The following is a 19,419-nucleotide window of genomic DNA, read 5'->3' as shown; positions in this document are numbered from 1 at the left end:
GAGAAGGCTATAAGAAAGTAAAAATATGATGATACCCATCTATCTTGCATGCCGAGCCCATGGAGCACATCAGGGAACGTGCAGTAGCATGAGCTACCTGCCTTAGCCTTGCAGCATGGAGGGGAGGACCCCGAGTTGGGTGGGAAGAAGTTGTGGCCTCATAAATCAATGATCTTGTCACTGGAAGGTTTTTGTGTAGCAATCTCCCGTAATGGAAAAGACGAGCTGCGTGTACCTGCTCGCAGCCGTGTGGGTGTTGCAAAGGTGTTAGGAGGGGCACAGCTGCAAAGCAGAGACCGAGGTGGTGGGGTGTGTGTATGGATGTAATGCAGTAATTATCTAGCAGGATTTAACACGCCATAAACCCTTCTGTGATTTACCGATACTGGAGTCGTGAGAGGGAGACCGGAGGTACTCGGTCTTGGCTGTCTCTAACCGTGTAGGACCTAATAAGAGAGTCTTTGCTTATTAATGTCTGTCTGTACACAACTGATCTTGCAGTTCTAAATATTGCCATTTCACAAAACCAAGCCAGTGTGCTGTTCCTTTTAATTTGGTGCTTATGAGAATTTAAACTATGCCACCCAGCTCAAAAAATGGTTCTTTAATCTGGTTTTGTATGTGCATAGACCCCTCAGAGTACAAAATGGCAGCTCTGATCCCAGAACTAGTCTTTGAGGTTGTGTGTGAACATAGTTTTCCACAGAGCTGACTGGAAAACAGGGTTTCTTTTGTGGCATTTTAGCCATTTTAAATATTTTTATTTAAAGTAGGATAAAGATCCAAAATATCCTATCTTCCTTTCCAGAAATTATCTCCCTTGAACAATGTAAGTAGTCTTATTATACTTGTATTAATCCAAATACATAATCCTAGTACTATAATCTTCAACTTTTTCATTATGCATAAAACAGAATCTAAAATTAAACTAACAAAAAAAAAAAGAAGCTCTCGTTTCAGTAGAAAACTTCATCAAAGATGTTCTCATGCAGTATTTTAACTTTTTATTTGAATGCTGCATTTTCAGGATTTTCTTCTCAAACCATTTCTTTCTATATTAAAAGGAAAGTCCTTATATGAATAAGGTACTTGATGATGGACTATTGCCATCTTCTGTTTGTTCGATTGCACTACATTGCATAAGCTACGTATAAAAATTAATTGCTCAAAGCACCCGTCAGCTCCTTACAATCAACATTTTTAAAGTTTAGTTTTTATACGAGCAGCTTTTACTCTAAACAAATCTGATTTAATCCCCAGTGAAGTACAGGACAAAATGATTCATGTAAACGTTGCTCTGTGTACAGGATTAAATTCAAACGCATCCTTGTAGCCTTGAGTGGCCGAGTACACGCGCCCTGCTGATTTCTGCAGCCACGCTGAGGACAGTCAGGGAGGCTGCGGTGTGATGGAGGAGGTGTTGGGGCTGCACAGTACTGCGGGCATGCCTGGGCCATCCGTGTGTGGTGTCGGGGCTGCGCGGTACCACGTGTGTGCCTGGGCCATCTGTGTGTGGTGTCGGGGCTGCGCGGTACCACGTGTGTGCCTGGGCCATCCGTGTGTGGTGTCGGGGCTGCGCGGTACCACGTGTGTGCCTGGGCCATCCGTGTGTGGTGTCGGGGCTGCGCGGTACCACGTGTGTGCCTGGGCCATCCGTGTGTGGTGTCGGGGCTGCGCGGTACCACGTGTGTGCCTGGGCCATCCATGTGTGGTGTCGGGGCTGCGCGGTACCACGTGTGTGCCTGGGCCGTCCGTGCGAGGTGTCGGGGCTGCGCAGTGAACGGGTGAACCGCGTGCCCAGGCTGTTCTTGAAGCGCTGCGAATTCAGGGTGATCTCCGCTGGCTGAAGGCGACTGAACTCGCTCCTGGGGGATGGTTCCCCGTCCCTCTGCAAATCTGGCTCCGAGCCCCGGGAGCTCGTCCCTGGGGAGCCTGCCCTCCCCCCCGTCCCTGCCTGCTCCCCTGGGGTGCCTGGCTGAGCCGCTTGGAGCTCCGTGGGGAGGCACCCGGGGCAGGTTCCCACGCCCTTCGGTGGGAGATGGCCTCCTTCGTAGAGTGCAGCCGTCACTTGTCTTTCTGCCTCTGCCTTCCCTGAGAGGTCCCTGTGCCACGTCCCAGGGTGGAGGCACTGCAGGAGCAGCCTTGGACCCCGTCATGGCTCTTGCCGCCCTGTTGGTGTGGGTGCCCAGGCCAGCTCGGCCACCCGCCCCGCTCTGCCAGGACGAGCTGGTGCAAAACCAGCTCAGGAATGTTTGTGAGTGGGTGTGACAAGCGGTTTTGGTTTCTTCTGCCCTTGTTATAAGCAAATCTGGAGTGCTGTCGACTGCTCGCGTGGTGCGAAGCCTGCCAGAATCTCACTGAAACCACTTGAGGTGTCCCAGTCAATATTAGCTCTGGTGGGTGCTCTCCAGGACTTGGTTTCTTCTTTTAAGTAATGTAGTAGTTAGTCAACACTTTCTCATGCAGCAGCTTCTGTGTTGGTCTTTTACTGTTCCTTTCTTCTTGCCTTGATTTTGGATGCTCCCTTTTAATATTTCCTCTGCTCTGGTTGCATGTACCACAGTATAAAACAATACCCTGAAGGTGTTGCCTGAACTGCTCTCCAAAAGTGAATTTCACCTGTTTATCGCACACAATTATTGCTTCCAAGAGTTGAAAGCAGCCGAAGTTATAAATAATTTTGAACAAAAAATTCCTAATACTTTAAGTTTTATTCCTGTTGTATTATGCAGGCATAGGAAGTGCTGGGAAACTGAATCTTCAGCTTGATGTTGATTGCTCAGACTTATCACGTACAAGTCTGTCAAGGGACATTTTTTGTTGTGTCCTCACTTAGATTGAGACTAGTAGGAATTAAAAGCAATTTTACCAGTGTTTTCCTGATTTTTTTCTTTTTTTTTTTTTTTTTTTTGAGAGAGACTTAAACTAGGGTTGTGTTTGAATTTTTTATGTTTGATATTTTGAAAGGGGTGAGAAGCACTTTGGTAGGTTTGATCCGTGGACGATGGTGCTGCCAGAACCACCAGCGCCCAAGAGGAAAAGCCAAGACGCTGTCGGCCGGTGGCAAAGCCGTTTCCGCAGCCTGAGCCCCGCGGCTGCCCTGCCTGCGGGCGCACCAAGAGGTCTCTGCAGGAGCGTGTGCCACCTCCTCCCCTCTCCTTCACCTGCCACAAGCCCTTCAGTGGCCACCACCAGACCTGGGGATGTGGACTCGTCTCGTTGGATCCCACTCCGAGGCCAGAGGTTGTCGATCTTGGCTGGAGCCTCCTGGAGCTCCAGGTTGCTTTCTGAGCTGAGGCATCCTTAGTTTCTGCTGGCTGTTAAGAAACCCAACCAACCAAAAGAAGCCCCAGAACCCCTTGGAGGTGCACCTGATCTCTGTGTGCTTTTGAATTTTGAGATGGATGTTAGTAAGCTGAAACGGAAAAGCTGTACATGTCTGCACAGCCCCTAATGAACTTCCACGGTCAGATACTCAAAGATACGTTTTATTTACATGATATACAAACATTCTCACAAATTAGCAAAAGTCTCTGTGCAGGTGACTTCAGACATCGGTGTATTCATGGTATATGCGCACTTCTGATCTTCTAACGCTCTGCAGTGATCTAATACTCTCACTCCTGGTTCTCATGTTTGATTTTCTGAACAGCCTTCGTGAGAATGATCTACACATGAAGAAGTAAATTATCGGATCCAGACAGACATTACATGCTGACAGGAACAGTGTCATTTCCTTACAATAATATAAGATTTTATGTGCAGAGTCGTCTAAAATTTTATCTAGATGGCTAAAAATAAAGGGTATTCTGCACAAATGATATGGCAGAAAGCAAGTGAAAAATACAGCCACAACAACCCTTATACTTTGATTATGCTTTCGCTTTCTGCTTGATGAGCTAATAAATTGTTTGCTCGATTTATAAATGTACCTGGATATCGCTATGTAGCATCCGATCAGCACTATCAGCACCACTACAAACATGCAGGTGTTGATGTAAATGACCGCTGTGTGCCACTTGACTCCCAACGGGGACTTCAGCTTTGTGCAGTCGTCTATGTTCTTCTTTGTCGGGTAGCCGTTGGTAAGAATCAGGTTTGGCAAAGCTAGGAAAGCCATTACGACCCAGACGCAGGCAGATAAGATCTTGGTGAAGGTGATGCTGTACATCCTGGAGTCTCCAAAAGGCTTCACTACTTTCAGGTAGCGGTCGATACTGATGAGTCCGAGGAAGATGATCGTGGTGTACATGTTTGCATAGAACAGAACCGTGGTGTATCGGCACAGGAAAGAGTTGAAGTGCCACGGTCCCAGCTGCGAGTCCTGGATTATCTTGAACGGGAATGTCAGTGTCATGAGAAGGTCTGCAACCACAATGTTTTTGAGGTAAAATATGAAACTCGTTTTGTTTCTGATGTGGAAGAAAATCCACACTGCTAGGCCATTCAGCAAGATGCTTGCCAGGAAAATGATGAGGTAAAGCACAGGCAAGACGATGGTGGTGAATTCGTTGTGCGTGGAGTTCCCAAGCAAGCCGGCCGTGGAGTTGGGTGAGGTACTGTTGTCTTGGCTCAGACGATCATCTGCGGGAACGAGGGAAAACAACAATTGTAAAGTATGCTTTTAGAGCTTTACAAATGGGGCCGGTTTAGAAAATGTCCCATTTAGAAAATGTCCTATCTCTGGGCGATTCCCGAGGCTACTTGGATTAACCAGCCCGGAAAACCCGAATTTCAAACAGTGCTCCTATCGCATCGCACGTGTCCGAATAAATGTGCCTGTGGGTTGCCAGCGTCCGAGCACAACGTCTGTGCTTCCAGTGAAACACAAAGGTGCTTCTGCAATTAGTTTGACAGGAAGAAAATCCAGGGTGTGAGTGCGTGGGTATCGCCGAGGCTCCCGCAGCACTGGGGAGCTCCCTGCTGCTGCCCGGCCAGAAGCCCAGCTGGGTGCTGAGCACCCCCCCAGCACCGCTTGCTGCTGAGGGGTTGTGGGTTCGGGCCGTGGGAAGGGCCCACTAGGCGAGGTGGGCTTTTGGGGGGCTCTGGTGGGCACTGGTGGCCGGGGGGTGCTGGGCAGGGAGCAGCAGGGCCTGGCCAGCCTCACGGCAGGGTGGCTTTGCGCAAGGAAACGTTTTTGCGGCCTTTGAAGCAGATAAAATAACCGGGAAGTTCGCTGCAGAGAGAACCAGTGAGTGCGGTCAGTGAAACGTGAGGATTTGAGTCCCCTCCATCTGCGTCCCAGTGGGGCTGGGCGCTGCCCGCGGCGCAGGGTCTGTGCTGCCCGCCGCTCGTCTCGCGTAGGGCTGCGGCCAAATGCGGCTGCGTACTGGCGTGTCGGGAGCGAGCGGCTAATAAAAATTACGGGGTGGCAGTTCTTGGCTGTCCGGACAGAATGCCGCTTGTGGGCTGAGATGATCTGTTTATCAAGAGACAGGACTCTGGAGACACTCTGTGGGCCTATTAAAATGCTGATTTAAAACTTAGCTTACTTAAATGTATTTAAAAATCAGTCTCTGGGGATTTTAAGATTTCATGTGTAAATGTTTGTGAAAAAACTTCAGACTTATAAATTCTCTCATGAAACTATAGCACATTTTATTTCGTATTGTTTATACTCTGAACTTGGCTGATGTGGTAAACCAGGACTGACAGCACTCAGCAGTATTTAGACAGCCCTTTCTGAAATGACTTATTTATTTTAAATGCTGGTAGGAACGGATAGTGATACAATAAACACTTCTTAATCACTTAAATTTCCAACATTATTTTACCTGGCAGTTTTCCATAAGACAAATTGTACTCCATCATTTGCGTTGCTGTAGGTTTTCAGCTGAAATGCTTTTCAGGAGTCCCACTGGCAGCCGTAGGTCCAGGATGCGGCAGGGGCTGTGCCAGCGTTACCTTCTGGGGAAAATAAACGGGAGTTAAACCAAAGCAAACCAGAAGACCCCACCTTCCTCTCCCCAGCATGGAGAGGAGCCTTGTGAAAGGAACATCCTCCAGAATTGCCAGTGAAAGGGCTGATGGCTGATCTCTGGAGACTGCACAGCTGCTCTGCCATCGAGGTCTTCATTGCCACATCTTCACGTGCGGCTGGGCGCCGCTGCATCGTTGCAGGCAATCCTGCCACATAAGCCTATCAATTCCACTGCTAAAACTATTTCTCTTTCTCCACCTCACTACCAAAGCTGTGATGGAGCCTATTTCTATAATATGTAGCAACACTGTTCTCATTTCCAGCCTGAATGGAAATGTCTCTGTTGCCACTTTCTGTCTCATATATTCTTGTACCAGTGCCTTTCATTTAAAGAACCCGTCTCCATCTCTCATACTTAGCCGTCTGCATATGTTTCTTACTCTGCTGAGACGTCGCTTACTGTGACGAAGCAAGCCCAAACCCTTCCCGTATTTCTGTAAGACTCAAAGATACCAGCCCTCTCTGTGTCTGCTCCAGTCGAGATCATCTCCCCTGAATCCCGCTGACAAATACTGCGCGCTGATTTACAGATGAGGTTTAAAGAGGAGCTTGTGCCATGGTGGTGGGGTTCCTTGGCACCACTGAAACACCTCATCTGTCGTTTTCTGGGATCGCATTTCTTCAGTTCCTCCTTCCGTCCGCCCCAGGTAGGGCAAACGGCTGTGCCGGGACCAGCTCTGGCACGCTTTCTGTCCCCTCGGTGCTTCACAGCGATCCTGCCACTGTGTAGCTGGCGTTTTATTGTCACTAGCTGCATGGTCTTGTGGGCTTTTTGTCTGAGCAAATGTCAAGTCTGTTAACTTCTGTAAAGATACATTGGGTTTCAACTTTTTAAAACTTGTTTTCCTTATTTTGATTTTGTTCAAAACATTTGGACTAAACCTTTGCAAAACCCTGGGCTGTGACTAGCGAGCCTTGGACAGCCTGGCCAAGAATGTTCTCTTCTTAAATTGGTACCGCATCCCATAGTCTCCAGGCGGGTGTTTCTGCACCACCCTTCTCGGCTTTAAAAGCAGGTTGGCGTACCAGGAGTCGCAAACAGAGGATCCCAGTGACCGCAGCAGGTGAGGTTTGTGTCCTTACTGCCAGCACGTGCTGGTGTGACGCCTCCGGGCCTTTGCCGTGATGTGCCGCCACAGCTGGTTTCGTACTCCTTGGGAAAGGCCCTTGACCTTATTCCCGGCATCTCTTGCTTGGACTTCTTAGAGCTCTGTTTATTTTCGATCTTGGACGTTTCAGTGACAGATGGCTGAGAGTGGGATTTTTTTCTGAGTTTATAATCTCATTTCTAGAAGTAAAAAAAGTTTCATATGTAGCTATGAGATAAGTATGTATAACTTGATAATGTATCCAGGAAATTGGGATGGGAACTGTAAGTTCCTGTTTCTTTCTTAGGGTTTGGAATGAACTGCTTTAGAAGCCAGCCTACAGGGAATACTGAAAAACAGAATCTCGTTTATGCTATGATGGCATTATAATGTTTTGATATCATTCAAAGAAATTTTGACAATACTGATTCATAAGACTACATTTCAGATTATCACTTTACTCCTGCAGTATGCAAATGCATTAATTTTTCCATGCTTCACTTTCTGTTTAAAACTTTTGATAGGAAAGCTAGCAAAATAGTTCAGTTCTCGGCAATTACACTAGACTTGACTGCCTCTTACATGGGAATGAAAAGCTGATAAAATTGGTGAAGCCCTTTTACAGATCTAAACTTGTTTAGTGTGATTCTCACTGTGTTATGAACTGCATTGAATTGTCACTAGATGGCAGTAAGGCAAACCATTGCATTGTAAAGCGTCAGTGAAAATTTTCATTCTGGTATTTTAAGCTTTTTATCGGTTTGGCTTCTTGTCTGGAATTGTTTGCTCTGATCATAACTGGGGTCCATCGTGAGATTGTCAGGGGTATTTTAGATATTTTGTTTTCTCTTGGTTTAAGAAGCAGTAACCTATCTCTTTTTGGCTGTTGTTTATCATTTGCAGCTATCCTTTTCTGCCCAGAAGGCACCGAGATCAAAAGAATACGTGATTTTATGAAAAGATGCATATCTATCTATCTTATGCAAATAAGATGCTTATTTTCCTGCTTTTCAGAGTTCCTTTTAAGTCTGCGTAATTCCTGGCCCTAGTCCCTGGAAAGCTCCCTGCTCTTCAGGCAAGTGCTCTCCCAGATCCCCAGTCCAGAGAAGTTAGCAAAGCATCGATTGCGTTGCCTAAGATTCCAGGCAGTGCGAGTGACGACTCCTGTGGTCCCGTGCCATGACCCTGGGAAACGCTGCAGGGTTGGATGGAGCTGGGGATCACATCTGTGCTAATGGACTTCTCGTGTACTGTCCGCTGCTCCAGGTCCTGAAGGGATTTGCTGTAAATCCTGTCAAAAAAAGGCTCCTGCCTTTCTCCACCTCTGCATCCGGCCATTTAGGTGGGTGTCGTCACTCAGAGACCGCAAAAATCTAATACGAGGTAGTATCTGTGAATGCCTCTTCGTGTGCAGACAGCCCCTACGCTCTCCAAAGGTTCTGTCTCTTGGTTTACATCAGAAAACTGATGGATGTTCTCTGACGCGGGTGAGAAAGCTCCCTTGCTGCTGGGGATCTGCCTAGCTGTCCTCTCTCTAGCTTGCACTGTTCCCGTTCCCATCTGCATCCTGTGCCTTGCTGTCAGCAGAGACGGGCCAACCGCAGCATCCTTAAGACTCTTAAGCCCCTATTCAGTGTGGATCGAAATCCAGTTTCCTTCCTCTTTGTGGGTGGTGTCTTGTTCCTTGGGTACTGTTACTGGAACCCACTGGGCTGTTAGTCGTGGGATTTAGCCCGTCGTTTTACAGCTGAATGCTACTGCAGAGGATGGACCGCAATCCCTCAGACCAGGAATGACATGCAATTACAGACATTACTGTCACAGAAGGCCCTGCTGGGACAGGCACATTTCTTCTCAGCCCAGGGAATGCGTTGCCGTCCCCAGTCTCTGGTGGGCTCACTTGTGCCTCTTGGGGTTTGATCGTATCTGCGCTGCTCGTGTGCTTGCCCTGCAACTTGTCTGCTCAGGTGCAGTCTGCTCAGCTCCCCAGTCTATGCCAAACCCGTGCTCGCTGAAGCAGCCTGGCTGCTTGGTTCCTGGGCTCTGTTGTCCCTTCCAGGCGCAGCAGGGAAGGCGCTGCGTGGGTGACAGGAGCGATGCTGCGTGGGTGACAGGAGCAGCACCATCCCATCTCTTAACGCTTTTCAAGTCAGCGCTGCTTACTTTTAGTGAATCTCATGTGGGCTTGCTGATTCCTGCCCAGACTACTGACCGTGGGGGATCCCTGCCACATGCATCTTCTGGCCAGCGAAGATGTGACCACACTCTAATTGCCCCGGGAAATCCAGGTCACCTGGAAGCCATACTGGGAGCTTGCTCGTCGCTCCTGCAGACCGGTTAGGATCAAGCGTCTGAATGGGTATCTCTGTGTCCTCTTATTCCTGATGAGTTTAGTGTTAAAACATGGTCCAAAAATATTCCAGTAAAGTATGGGTTGGAAAAAGAAAACAGCAAACTCTTCACAAATGTAAACTGTGACAGCCAAGCTACATTAGCAGCGTTCTGTATCCTGCCTTGCTGGCACAGCTGAGCTCAGCAGAGGCTGTGGTGTGTGCATGGGGTGGATGTTAGAGACAACACCTACTACTGCCCTAATTATGCGCTAGACTTTCCCTTGCGCTGCTCTCCTTTGAAGCTTTGAAGTCTTAAACAAACAGGTTTGTGCAGAGCAGCAGAGAAGCGCAGGCACGATGGCCCCAGCTGCACAGAGCTGATTGTGTGACAAAATTTTGGGGTATACCGAGATGATCCTGCTTGGATTCACCAGTCCAAAGCTGTTCCACAGTTTCCTACCTAAGTCTGTCAGGCTAAGGGGTGCTGTGGGAGACAGAGCATGTGGAGTAGTGTGGCTTCGTTATTTACATGCTAGGGTGGGTGAGCAAGGCTCACTTCAGTCAAATCTGCTGTATCCTTGTACTCCAGAAGCTTCATTTTTCTGATGAAGAGCACTATATTGCAGACTCTAGGAGCAGGAAGAAAGTTATCACATACGGAGAATTCGCCCTTTCCTGTGTGTTCTCTTGGAATGGGAGATGAAAAATGCCTTCTTTTTAAAGAGTATTTGAAGAAATTTTATAACCGTTCACTGACTGTGCACTCTGACAGTGACTTTTTTACTTGTTTGAATATGGTGTTTCTGTGCTGGGCAAGGTTGGTTTTCCACTCCTTGTCCGGTTCTCCTGACTTTTCTTCTGACCAGTTTCATCCTGACCAGCTGTCTCATTCTTCCATATAGATATAGCCTGCTTGGGTGGTTTTGAAGATCCACTAGAAGCTGCTCCTTTATTCAAGTAGCTTTTTAAACCAGAATACTTGTTACTTCTTGTAGTTTATGCACTTGGTCGGTTGTTGGGTTTTTTTTCTATTGCTCCCCTAAAGACTGTCAACTGCATTAAATCTAAGTTAAGTACATACTGTTTCACAGATGAGGTAATCTTTTACTGCTGATGTTGATAGACTGGTTTATATGCATGACTGATACAACCTCAGATGAGAAATGAAACAATAGGCTGCATGTCTGACTTCAGTGTCCTATGGGTAGGGAATGACTGTACAGCTTTTCTAATGACTAAAGCTTTAAGTTGCCTCACTGTTTAATTCTATATCCTCAAACCCAATTGCTCTTTTTTCATCTTATTTACAACTTTTTAAGAATTAGAAAATTCTCTTTGTGAACTACACTAGATATTCTAGGTCATAGGGCAGCAGAGTTTTAAGTGATAGTTTTTTATTTGAGCACATAACTTTCTGATGTGGGGCTTCTTGCCAGTCACTCTGCAGTCCTCACCGTGAAGTTTGGTAAATGACAGAGTTAATGTAAACCGTAGAAACGTGGGGCAGTTTATTGAATTTGCTATTGACTGGCTGCAATTGTGTTCTTTTCTGTTGCCCATCAGAACCAAAACACTCAGTTAATTGTAAGGATTTAGGGGAAAAAAACATTGGTGTAGGCTGCAGGGTAAGTGTATGTGTGCATAAAGCTTCTGCAAGCAGACAAGTGGAGCCTGCGCCCCTGCTCTCGTCTTTATTTCAGTCCACTCCTATATTGCATCACCTAAGCAAGCCTTAATGTTCTATTTTTCCCTGCCTGCATCTATTTATCTTCCTTAGTGCTTTTCCTTGTTCACTGAAAGAGAGCCCAATCCCAATAACTAGGACACTACCACCTTTTCCTTTCTCAGAGGCCCCTGCCGTAAATTGTCCATCTCCCTTCTGGTAAAAGCGTACGTTAATGTACTGTTAATGCATAGTGGAATAACTTGATATTCCTGTTGGAATTTGTACCTACAGCGAGTGAGTATGCACCTCTTACTCTCTTGTGCTTTGCACGCTTTCTTATTTTTTGCGTTTTTCTAGCTGTCACATCCCCGCCCCTGGAACTGTGCTCCTGTGCCAGTTGTGCCGAGAGGCGCCACGCCGTTGGCAGCAGCGCAAGCGTGACAAGAACTCGTGTAACACCAGGGGTTGTGTTAGACTCCTGCGCGCCGCAGACCACGGCCACTTGTGCTCCTATGTAACCATATACCAAGTGCGACGTCTTTGGTCTGCGGAGGGGCTGGGAGAGCTGCGGGGGTTCAGCCTGGGCCAGAGAGGGCTGCACGGCTGCCTGACAGGAGGGACCCGGCTCCTGCTCCCCAGGGGTGCCTGCTGACCGGACAGGAGGCGGTGGGCACAAACTGAGACTTGGGAAGTTACGTCTGAGCACAAGAAAATGCTTTTTTGCAGTGCAGGTGGTCAAACGCGGGTGCAGGTTGCTCATGGAGGAGGTGGATCTCCATCCTGGGAGATAACGCCCCGACTGGGCATGGCCCTGCAGCCTGGTGTCGCTGGCCCTGCCCGGGGTGGGCTGGGGAGCTCCTGGGGTGCCCCTGGCTCAGCCACACTCTGCTTCCCTGGTAGAGACCCTGAGTGCCCGCTGCGGCGGGGCTGAGCTAAGCGGCGTCCCCCACCCTCCTGTCTCAGCCAGCCGGCACGTGCTGGCTGCTTCATACAGGACCTGCTTCAGCGTGGGGTGGCGGGAGAGGGTGGGCATATCTTCCATGGGCTTTGTGCCCTTGGCTCCCGGAGCCCACCTCCCTGCGGGCCTGCGGACAGTATGGGCTAGTTCCCTGTAATGCGGTAACGATGCCAGGCCTAACTGCCTGAAGTGTGGAGAGGCTGAAATGAAAAATAAGAACTAGGGTATAACTGTCTTCAGCTGTGGCTTACGGTGCCTGTCTGCTTAGTCATATCCAGAAACGGGAACCGCTGCCTCTGCTCAGAAAGCTTCTCGTCTGCTTCACTATCTAGTACAAAACCCCCTTCTTGGTTTTCAGGTTCCTCCTTGAACTTCCCCCTCAATTCCAGCCTAACTTTTCTCTCTGAACAGCATAGCAGCCTGGCTGTGGGCAAGCTGCGGTGTGACCTGCTTCCATCTGCCTTCAGCTGGTGGAGCAGCTTCTTTTGTCTCCCGGATCCTATCCTGCCCCTGCCCATCCTGTCCCTTTGTCTTTGACAGAAGACACGTGACGCCAGTGGCTAGGGAGCGCAGCTCCCCGTGGGAGCCTCTGCCGAACCCCGCGCTGGCGCCTGTCGGTAGGCACGTGGGAGAAGCTGTCCCTCCACATCCGCATTGAGACACGCTGCTAACGAGACTTCCTTCCCCACCGATGATTTGCCCAAGAGGTGTCCCCAAGAAAAATGTTCTACACACCATTCCTGTAACCTGCAGAGTTTCCCGCAAGCAGCCACTTACTGAAATTCAGGGTTTAGTCTTTCTTGGTCCTTTGTCCAGCTAAAAGCACCATGCGTATTGCCAGTGCCTGCGCTCGATGTACCTTGCCTCTGAGTAACCGGCTAAATGTGCTCATTGCGCTTCCCACCTCAGTCCCTGCCCGTGCTTACTGCGGGTATTGCCTGAGATCCCACCTTCAGTTTGCACCTGTAACTCAGCTGGTTTACGGTTGCGGGAGAGCCTGAGCTGGGTGTAGCAGCATGCTGCAGTAAGCATTAAATAATCCTGCTTAATATGCAAAATTCTCAATTTTGGGGGAATATACCCTTAGGATAACATAATTTCCTCACTTTTAAATAAAAAATAAATTAATTGGACATATCTAATTTTCTCGAAGTCACTTTTGGAATGTTATGTCCAAATACAGCCATTCATTATTTTTCTTGTTTCAAGTGAATGATTATGAACCGTTATTTTCCCCTGTGTAGGATAGCTCTGACATGAGACCTTTTTAGGGTGCTGCCTGAACTATCAAGTTCTCTTTTTTTCTTTTTCTCTTTTTTTTTCTGTCTTTTGAACTGTTCCGCGTTAAAAGTTCATGGATTAATATTACTTAGTTTGAATCGGATTTTCTAGTAGATGTTGTTAATCATTACTGTAAGACTGTTTATTTTTTAAACTTATTCGCAGAACCTAAAGATGCCTGAACTCTCTTTCCTCTTGTATATGCATCGCAGTTCCTAAGTGATGTTGAAGAAATGCTTTCCTGTCCCTTGTTGCATTGATGACAAGCATGTGCATTTTTCAGGAACAAAAAAGCAGAAACCGTTGTCACATATTTACTGCGGGTCCTGGTCTTGTGTGTTGTGCGTTGCTCCCTGCTGACTGCCACAACTGGCTGCGTGCAGGCTGGTCTCTTCTGGGGAAGAGGCTGGCACGACTGCCGGTTCTAAAGCCATGTCGTATGAAGTGTAGTGCTGAAGTACTTCTCCTGTGGGCTGCAGTTGCTTTTACATGAAGAGTCAGGAGAGAACCGCCACAGAAATGGCATACCGTTGGGCAGCAGGCGAAGGCTGGTGGTGGTGGCAGAGGAGCTAAGTGTTACGATTGCTTGATTTTTATTTTTTTTTTAAAAAACACAACAAAAACGAAAGAAGAGAGCCCAATGCAATGGCTGGCAGAGTTGGGGTAATTAATGTTTTGTCAGTATGGCAGCCTCTAATTACACAGGAGGAAAGAATTAACTCTGAAACATTTCCTTTGCTTCTTTCCAGAAGGTGCTGCTGACGGTTGATTCTGGTTGCACAAAACCTACTGGTAGTAGCAGCTGTACTGCAACCCTATGGAGTTGCTTTCTTTGAATCCCCATTAAGAATGTGTCCTGCAAGGCAGCGTTCTGGTCGGGGTTAGGTGTTGGTGGCAGTCCCGAAGTTCTGAGCGGTGCGGTCCTGGCCTTTACCCCGCACCACCGCTTGCTCACCGCTGCCCGGTGAGCCTCCACCTGCAGTCTTTCCAACTCCTTCCTGACTTCATCCTTTGCAGTTGCTCATCAACTCCAGCTCCGTGCTCAGAGCATCATCCGCTGTGGCTGGCTGAGCAGGACCGCGTCCGGTCAGGCGGTGAGTATCTCCAAGGATGGAGACTCCGCAACCTCACTGGGAAACCTGTGCCAGGGCTTGACCACCCTCACAGTAATTAAACCCCCAACAACCAAAACACCACCACCACCAAAGCCCTATGTTCAGCAGATTGATTTTCCTTGAGTGCTTTATGCTGTTCAAGTCAGTTTGTGCCCGCTGGCTCCTGCCCTGTCCTGGGCACGGCTGACAGGAGCCTGGCTCTGTCCTCTTTGCACCCTCCCTGCAGGGAGCCGTACACATTGGTAGGGTCCTCCTCAGCTGCTCTCCTCCACGTCCCAGCTCTCAGCCCCCAGCACATCAGATGCTCCTGTAGGTGAGTCGTCTGTGGCCTGGTGCTGGGCTCCAGCGTGTCCACGCCTGTCCCAGAGCTGGGCCCGGTGCTGCAGGCGTGTCCTCGCGGTGCTGAGCCAGGAGGAAGGCTCACCTCCCTCGACCCACTGGCAGCGTTTTGGCTAACGCAGCCTGGGAGGCTGCTGGCCTGCTTTGCTGCAAGGACATGCTGCTGGCTCGCGTTCAGCTTGTCCACCAGGTCTTTCCCTGTGGAGCTGCTTTCTGGCCAGTGCCTGGCATGTCCTGGTGCAGGGGGCTGTTCCTCCCCAGGGGCAGGACTTTGCACTTCTCCGTGCTGAACTGCGTGGGGTTCCTGTCGGCCCATTTCTCCAGCCTGTCCAGGTCCCTCTGGATGGCAGCACGACCCTTGGGGGTATCGCCTGCTCCTCCCAGCGTGTGTCGTTTGCAAACTTTGTCCCCTTTCCATCCCTCTGGATTACGGTTCTGCTCGGAAGACGCAGCTTTAGTCTCTCACCAGGTCATTTTTCTAGTCTTCCCTTCCAAGGGGGTGGCCAGAAGCAGGTTCACATTTACGTGTATTTCTCCAGAATGACTTCACGTTTTCTTTCTTGTGATCTCTTCAGAAGCTTCTCTCCCAGCCTTGCCATTCCTGTGCTGCTTGTGTTTTCATGGGCTCTGTTCTTGGCACAATGGGCAGCATGGAAGTCTTTTCTCAAATGATCACCCTTCAGTTCCATAGGCTGTTCCTTACTTACCCAGTGTGCTTTATTATCCTGAAGTCCTAGTTTTTTAAATTTGAAAAGTTTTTTAAACACAATCATTGGGGCAAAAAGCAAAACCTGGTTATTAAGTTTCAGCATTCGGTGCTTGGGTGGTCTTGAGCTCCTTCCAGAGGAACTGGCTTCCAGAGGAACTGCTCTGCTCATGCTGCCGCCGAGCGCGGTGCCAGGCAGCCGCTCCCGGGATGCTCCGCAGTGTGCCTGCGAGGCCAAGGCTCTTCTGGGTGTCAGGCTAGATTTGCTGGAGCTTTTTGCTGAAAGTACGAGCTTTTAGGTTTCGTTATTGGTATTACGCAATGAAAAACATTACGTTAAAAAGCTCATAATGAAACGTTAGAAACAGTCAAGATTTCTGGGTTACAAGGTAAAAAATAAAGAAGGTATGTGGTCGTTCGCATTACGCCTTCATCCGTTGTAGCTCTCGCTATTGTGCCTCTGTCACGTCTCTCAAATGCTACAGGGGATACTGTGGAAAAAATATCTCATGGGGAAAAAATTATTATTGGTACATGCATGTAGACAGTACCATTTAAAATTTGAAGTAATTCCAGTCTCACTTTTAGGTGGTTTACTTTGCATTGAAACCATTTCTATTGATTTTTTTTGTACACGTTCTAATTCGCATTGCAAAAGGACCAAAAAACCCTCGTCTGCTTTGTCAGCTGGGGTGTTTTTGTGCTTCAGTATATACTGCTGTGGCACAATTAACCATGTCAGCTACTTGCAGCAACACCACTATTGTAAAGAGGAAGGACAAGGACGTGGGGATTTTGGGATATGACTGGGAGAAGTTCAGCCTCGTGCAACCCCAGTTTTTCTTGAGCAGCCTGGAGAGCCCCTGCTCTGTCTGCCGTTCTGCAGACCCAGGGCGGTGTTTCAGGGTGCTCCTCTCTGACCCCTCTGCTTTGCCAGCTCTTGGCTCTTCCTTGTGTACTGGCAGAAGCTGCTGCTGCAGCGAAGGTGATATAAGCCAAATTTATGCCGCTCATCATCAGTTGTCAGTCTGCTGTGTTGCTGACATTTCCCCAAGGAAAAACCAGAAGCAGTGGTTATTGTAGTATGTCATGTGAGGTTCAGTGTTGGTTCAGATGTGGAAACCTGCTTTTGATAATTGAGGGTGTGAGGTTTTTGGGTTTTTTTAAGAAGGTAGTGTAATTTTTTATGTTGGGAAGGGTTATGACTGCTGAAATGTAGGAATTAATACCGCTGACTTCCTCTTGTGCTTTCGCGGCAGCACTGGGGTTAGTATCTCTTGCAGCCAGGTTTCCTATGGAGCCCGGGTAGTTGCCAGCAGTATGGTGCGTCTGTAGCTCTTGGTTCACGTCGGGCACGTTTTCACTTTGTTCCAAACCTTCAATAAGTATTGCACACTTGAGGTTTAACGCTGCAGTCTTACTGCAGCTGTCTTGACTGGCTTTTCCTAGTGCTCTCTTGCTCAAAGAGGAGGTCTTTCTGAACTTGGCTCTGCAGAGGCGAGCAAGTGACTTCTTGTAAAACGAGGAGAAGGAGCTTCCCCCTTCAGTGGTTCCTGGATGTATCTCATCTTGGGCGACGTGGGGCCAGTGGAGTAGGCTTCCGGTTGAGAAGGAGCATCTGGCCTCCGAAGGGCTGCTTCAGTGTCGGACAAACGCTGTTCTGTGACTTGCTGCTTCTCTCCTGGGGCTCGTTCCCCGCGTGGCCGCCCTGCCTGGGTGCCTTCCCAGCTCAGCCGCGCTGCCCGGATCTGCGTGGCCAGGCAGCTCCCGACGCCCCGGAGCTCTGGTGCTCCAGCACCCGGCGCGCGGGTGCGTGCCAGCGCACAACGGGCTGCGGGGTGCGGGTGCTGGGCGAGCTGGTCTCCCCGCTCCCTCCCTGCCCCGGGGGGGCCCTGGCAGCTAGGGAGGGGAGCCGAGGGTGAGACAGCAGGGCTGAGCTGGGAAAGGCAACCCTGCGCGGGGAGGAGGAACCGGCGGCTGGTGCCGCTGAGAACTTGCTGCTTTTTTCTCACACCCCCCTAATGCAAACAGATGCTTTCTGGTTCTGAGGGTCCTGCACGCCCTCCGGCCTCTCTCCCCTCCCCTGCGAGAGGGGACCCGCACCCTGCGCTCAGGCAGGTTGTGCCCGGTGCTGCCAGCTCCCCGTCCCGCAGGGTGGGCACAGAGGAGACAGTCTGGCTGGCGCAGGAGCTGGCTGCATCCCCCAGAGCAGGGTGCCCGCCAGAGCCGCTCGCAACCCGGGAAATGCTGACGGCTTTCACGTGGTCTGAGGCCTGGGCTTCTGGGAGTGAATCAGTGGCATCAGCTGAATGCTTGCCTGACTTTCCTGGTTTCCCTTTTTAAAGAAAGATTGCAGAATCTTCTTTAAAAGGATGGGAAAAAAGCGTGAAACACTACCAGAGTTTCCAGACCAAGCATACGTAACAAGAAGGTGGATGTCTACAGTCCCTCTAATGCACAAAGGGCAAGTCATAACATACAGAGGCTTGAATTGCGCTGCTACTTTCAGTTCTTCGTAACTAAAAACAACCTTTTCAATCTAAAATACTCCTTAAATGCCATAGGTTTTCGAAAGTGCCTTATATATTTCCTAAACTTTGAGATTAATCGGACGTATAGTTTGTGAGTTGCTTGTTCGGAGCTATGTGGTTTTTCCAGTGAACCTGACAAGTTTTGACATGATCTGAGTGAAGTATGAAGGAGGAGAACCTTTATTCTGTAGAATATAATTAAGAGAATTCAAGTATGCTTTCCTTTACTGAAAGAGGTGAAAAGGAATACAGGTACAAACCTTTTATACCAAATTCAGATGTTAATAGTTACTGAATCTTACTTGATATGAATTAAGCTCTGTCAGGAAGTAAGTTATTGAAACCATGAACCCTCCTGCGCTTCGATTCATATCTTAGAAGGAATAATTAGTAGAAAACCAATTTTTTGCCATCAGAAAAAAGATGCCGAGTAACATTTAATGTTGAATGAATAAAAGGTTAGCAAAGTCTCTCGCTATTTTGAGAACTTTTCACGCTTTTAATTGATCTAGTATTTGATTTATGCTTCCAAGTCTGGTTTTCAGCAACTGTAGCTTAATTCCTGTTTTCTCTCCACTTGAGGGTGATTAAGAGCAAGAAGATTCACACAACAACTTATCAAACGCTTTTCAGATGCTCAAAGATCGCTTACCTGTCACCATCGCCGCCTTCCACTTGTCTCTGAGCTGCATCTCGAAAGTGCCTTAGACTCCTCCAAACTGCATCTTGAAACTACAGTAGGCGCGAGAGCATTTCTTGCGAGAAGGTAGTTAAATAAACCATATCTGGAAGTAAGCTTTTTTTGCTTCCGATGGCTTTTTTTGCGATACCTGATCAGAGTGTCCAAATTCCCCTGGCCAGGAGCAACTGGAGCAACTGGCTTTCTCATTCCTGGGAATGACTCACATGCCAGGGTAGGTGAGCAGCGCGCTCCTGCTCACTTCCTGGCTCCGAGCAGCTCGGGCGCCCAGGACGCAGACAGTGATTCACCCGAGAGGTGGGTTAGTGCCTGCGAAAGGCAGCAGCCTTCGCGCAGGGAGACGGTGCAGACAGGCTGAGGTCGGGTTTTACAGCAACCTGTGCAGCTGTGCCTGTGCCTTTTGGTTAATACAGTTTTGTCTGCAGGGTGAATGCGAATTTGATGTGATACTGAAAAATCTTGTGCTGGATAGATGCAAATATCTGCTAATTGAGATTATCACGTCAATTATTCATTTGACTGTATTTAGACAACTTGAATGTTGTGCTTTGAACAGATCCTCTCTTCTAAATAGCCTGTAGGATGAAAGCAAAATGTTAAGTCTGTAACTAAATATTTCAGCTAAAATGACTAGAGTGTTTACTGCATGCTTGGTACTGTCACGGTGTTCTTTAAGACTCTGACTGTGAGCCCGCTGACTCCTGCAGCCCTGCTGTCAGGGG

The 19,419-nt window shown here is 48.6% G+C and overlaps 2 protein-coding genes across 3 annotated transcripts in view; one reads left to right on the top strand and one right to left on the bottom strand.

Annotated features, from left to right (window-relative positions):
- Window positions 1-19,419, top strand: part of MED12L (mediator complex subunit 12L) — a 149,625-nt gene that overhangs the window by 70,096 nt on the left and 60,110 nt on the right. The window lies entirely within an intron of this gene.
- Window positions 3,548-5,910, bottom strand: GPR87 (G protein-coupled receptor 87). Its single transcript, XM_075761764.1, has 2 exons — window positions 5,775-5,910; window positions 3,548-4,584 (listed from the first exon to the last, which is right to left on the bottom strand). Exons 1-2 carry the CDS (start codon window positions 5,809-5,811, stop codon window positions 3,548-3,550), a joined length of 1,074 nt encoding a protein of 357 aa, XP_075617879.1. The 5' UTR covers window positions 5,812-5,910.

The sequence above is a fragment of the Balearica regulorum genome, chromosome 9 (genome assembly GCF_011004875.1).
Source record: "Balearica regulorum gibbericeps isolate bBalReg1 chromosome 9, bBalReg1.pri, whole genome shotgun sequence".
In the NCBI taxonomy this organism is placed as follows: Eukaryota; Metazoa; Chordata; class Aves; order Gruiformes; family Gruidae; genus Balearica; species Balearica regulorum.
The sequence above is the reverse complement of the archived record's forward strand: the minus strand, read 5'-3'. Positions and strand labels throughout refer to the sequence as shown.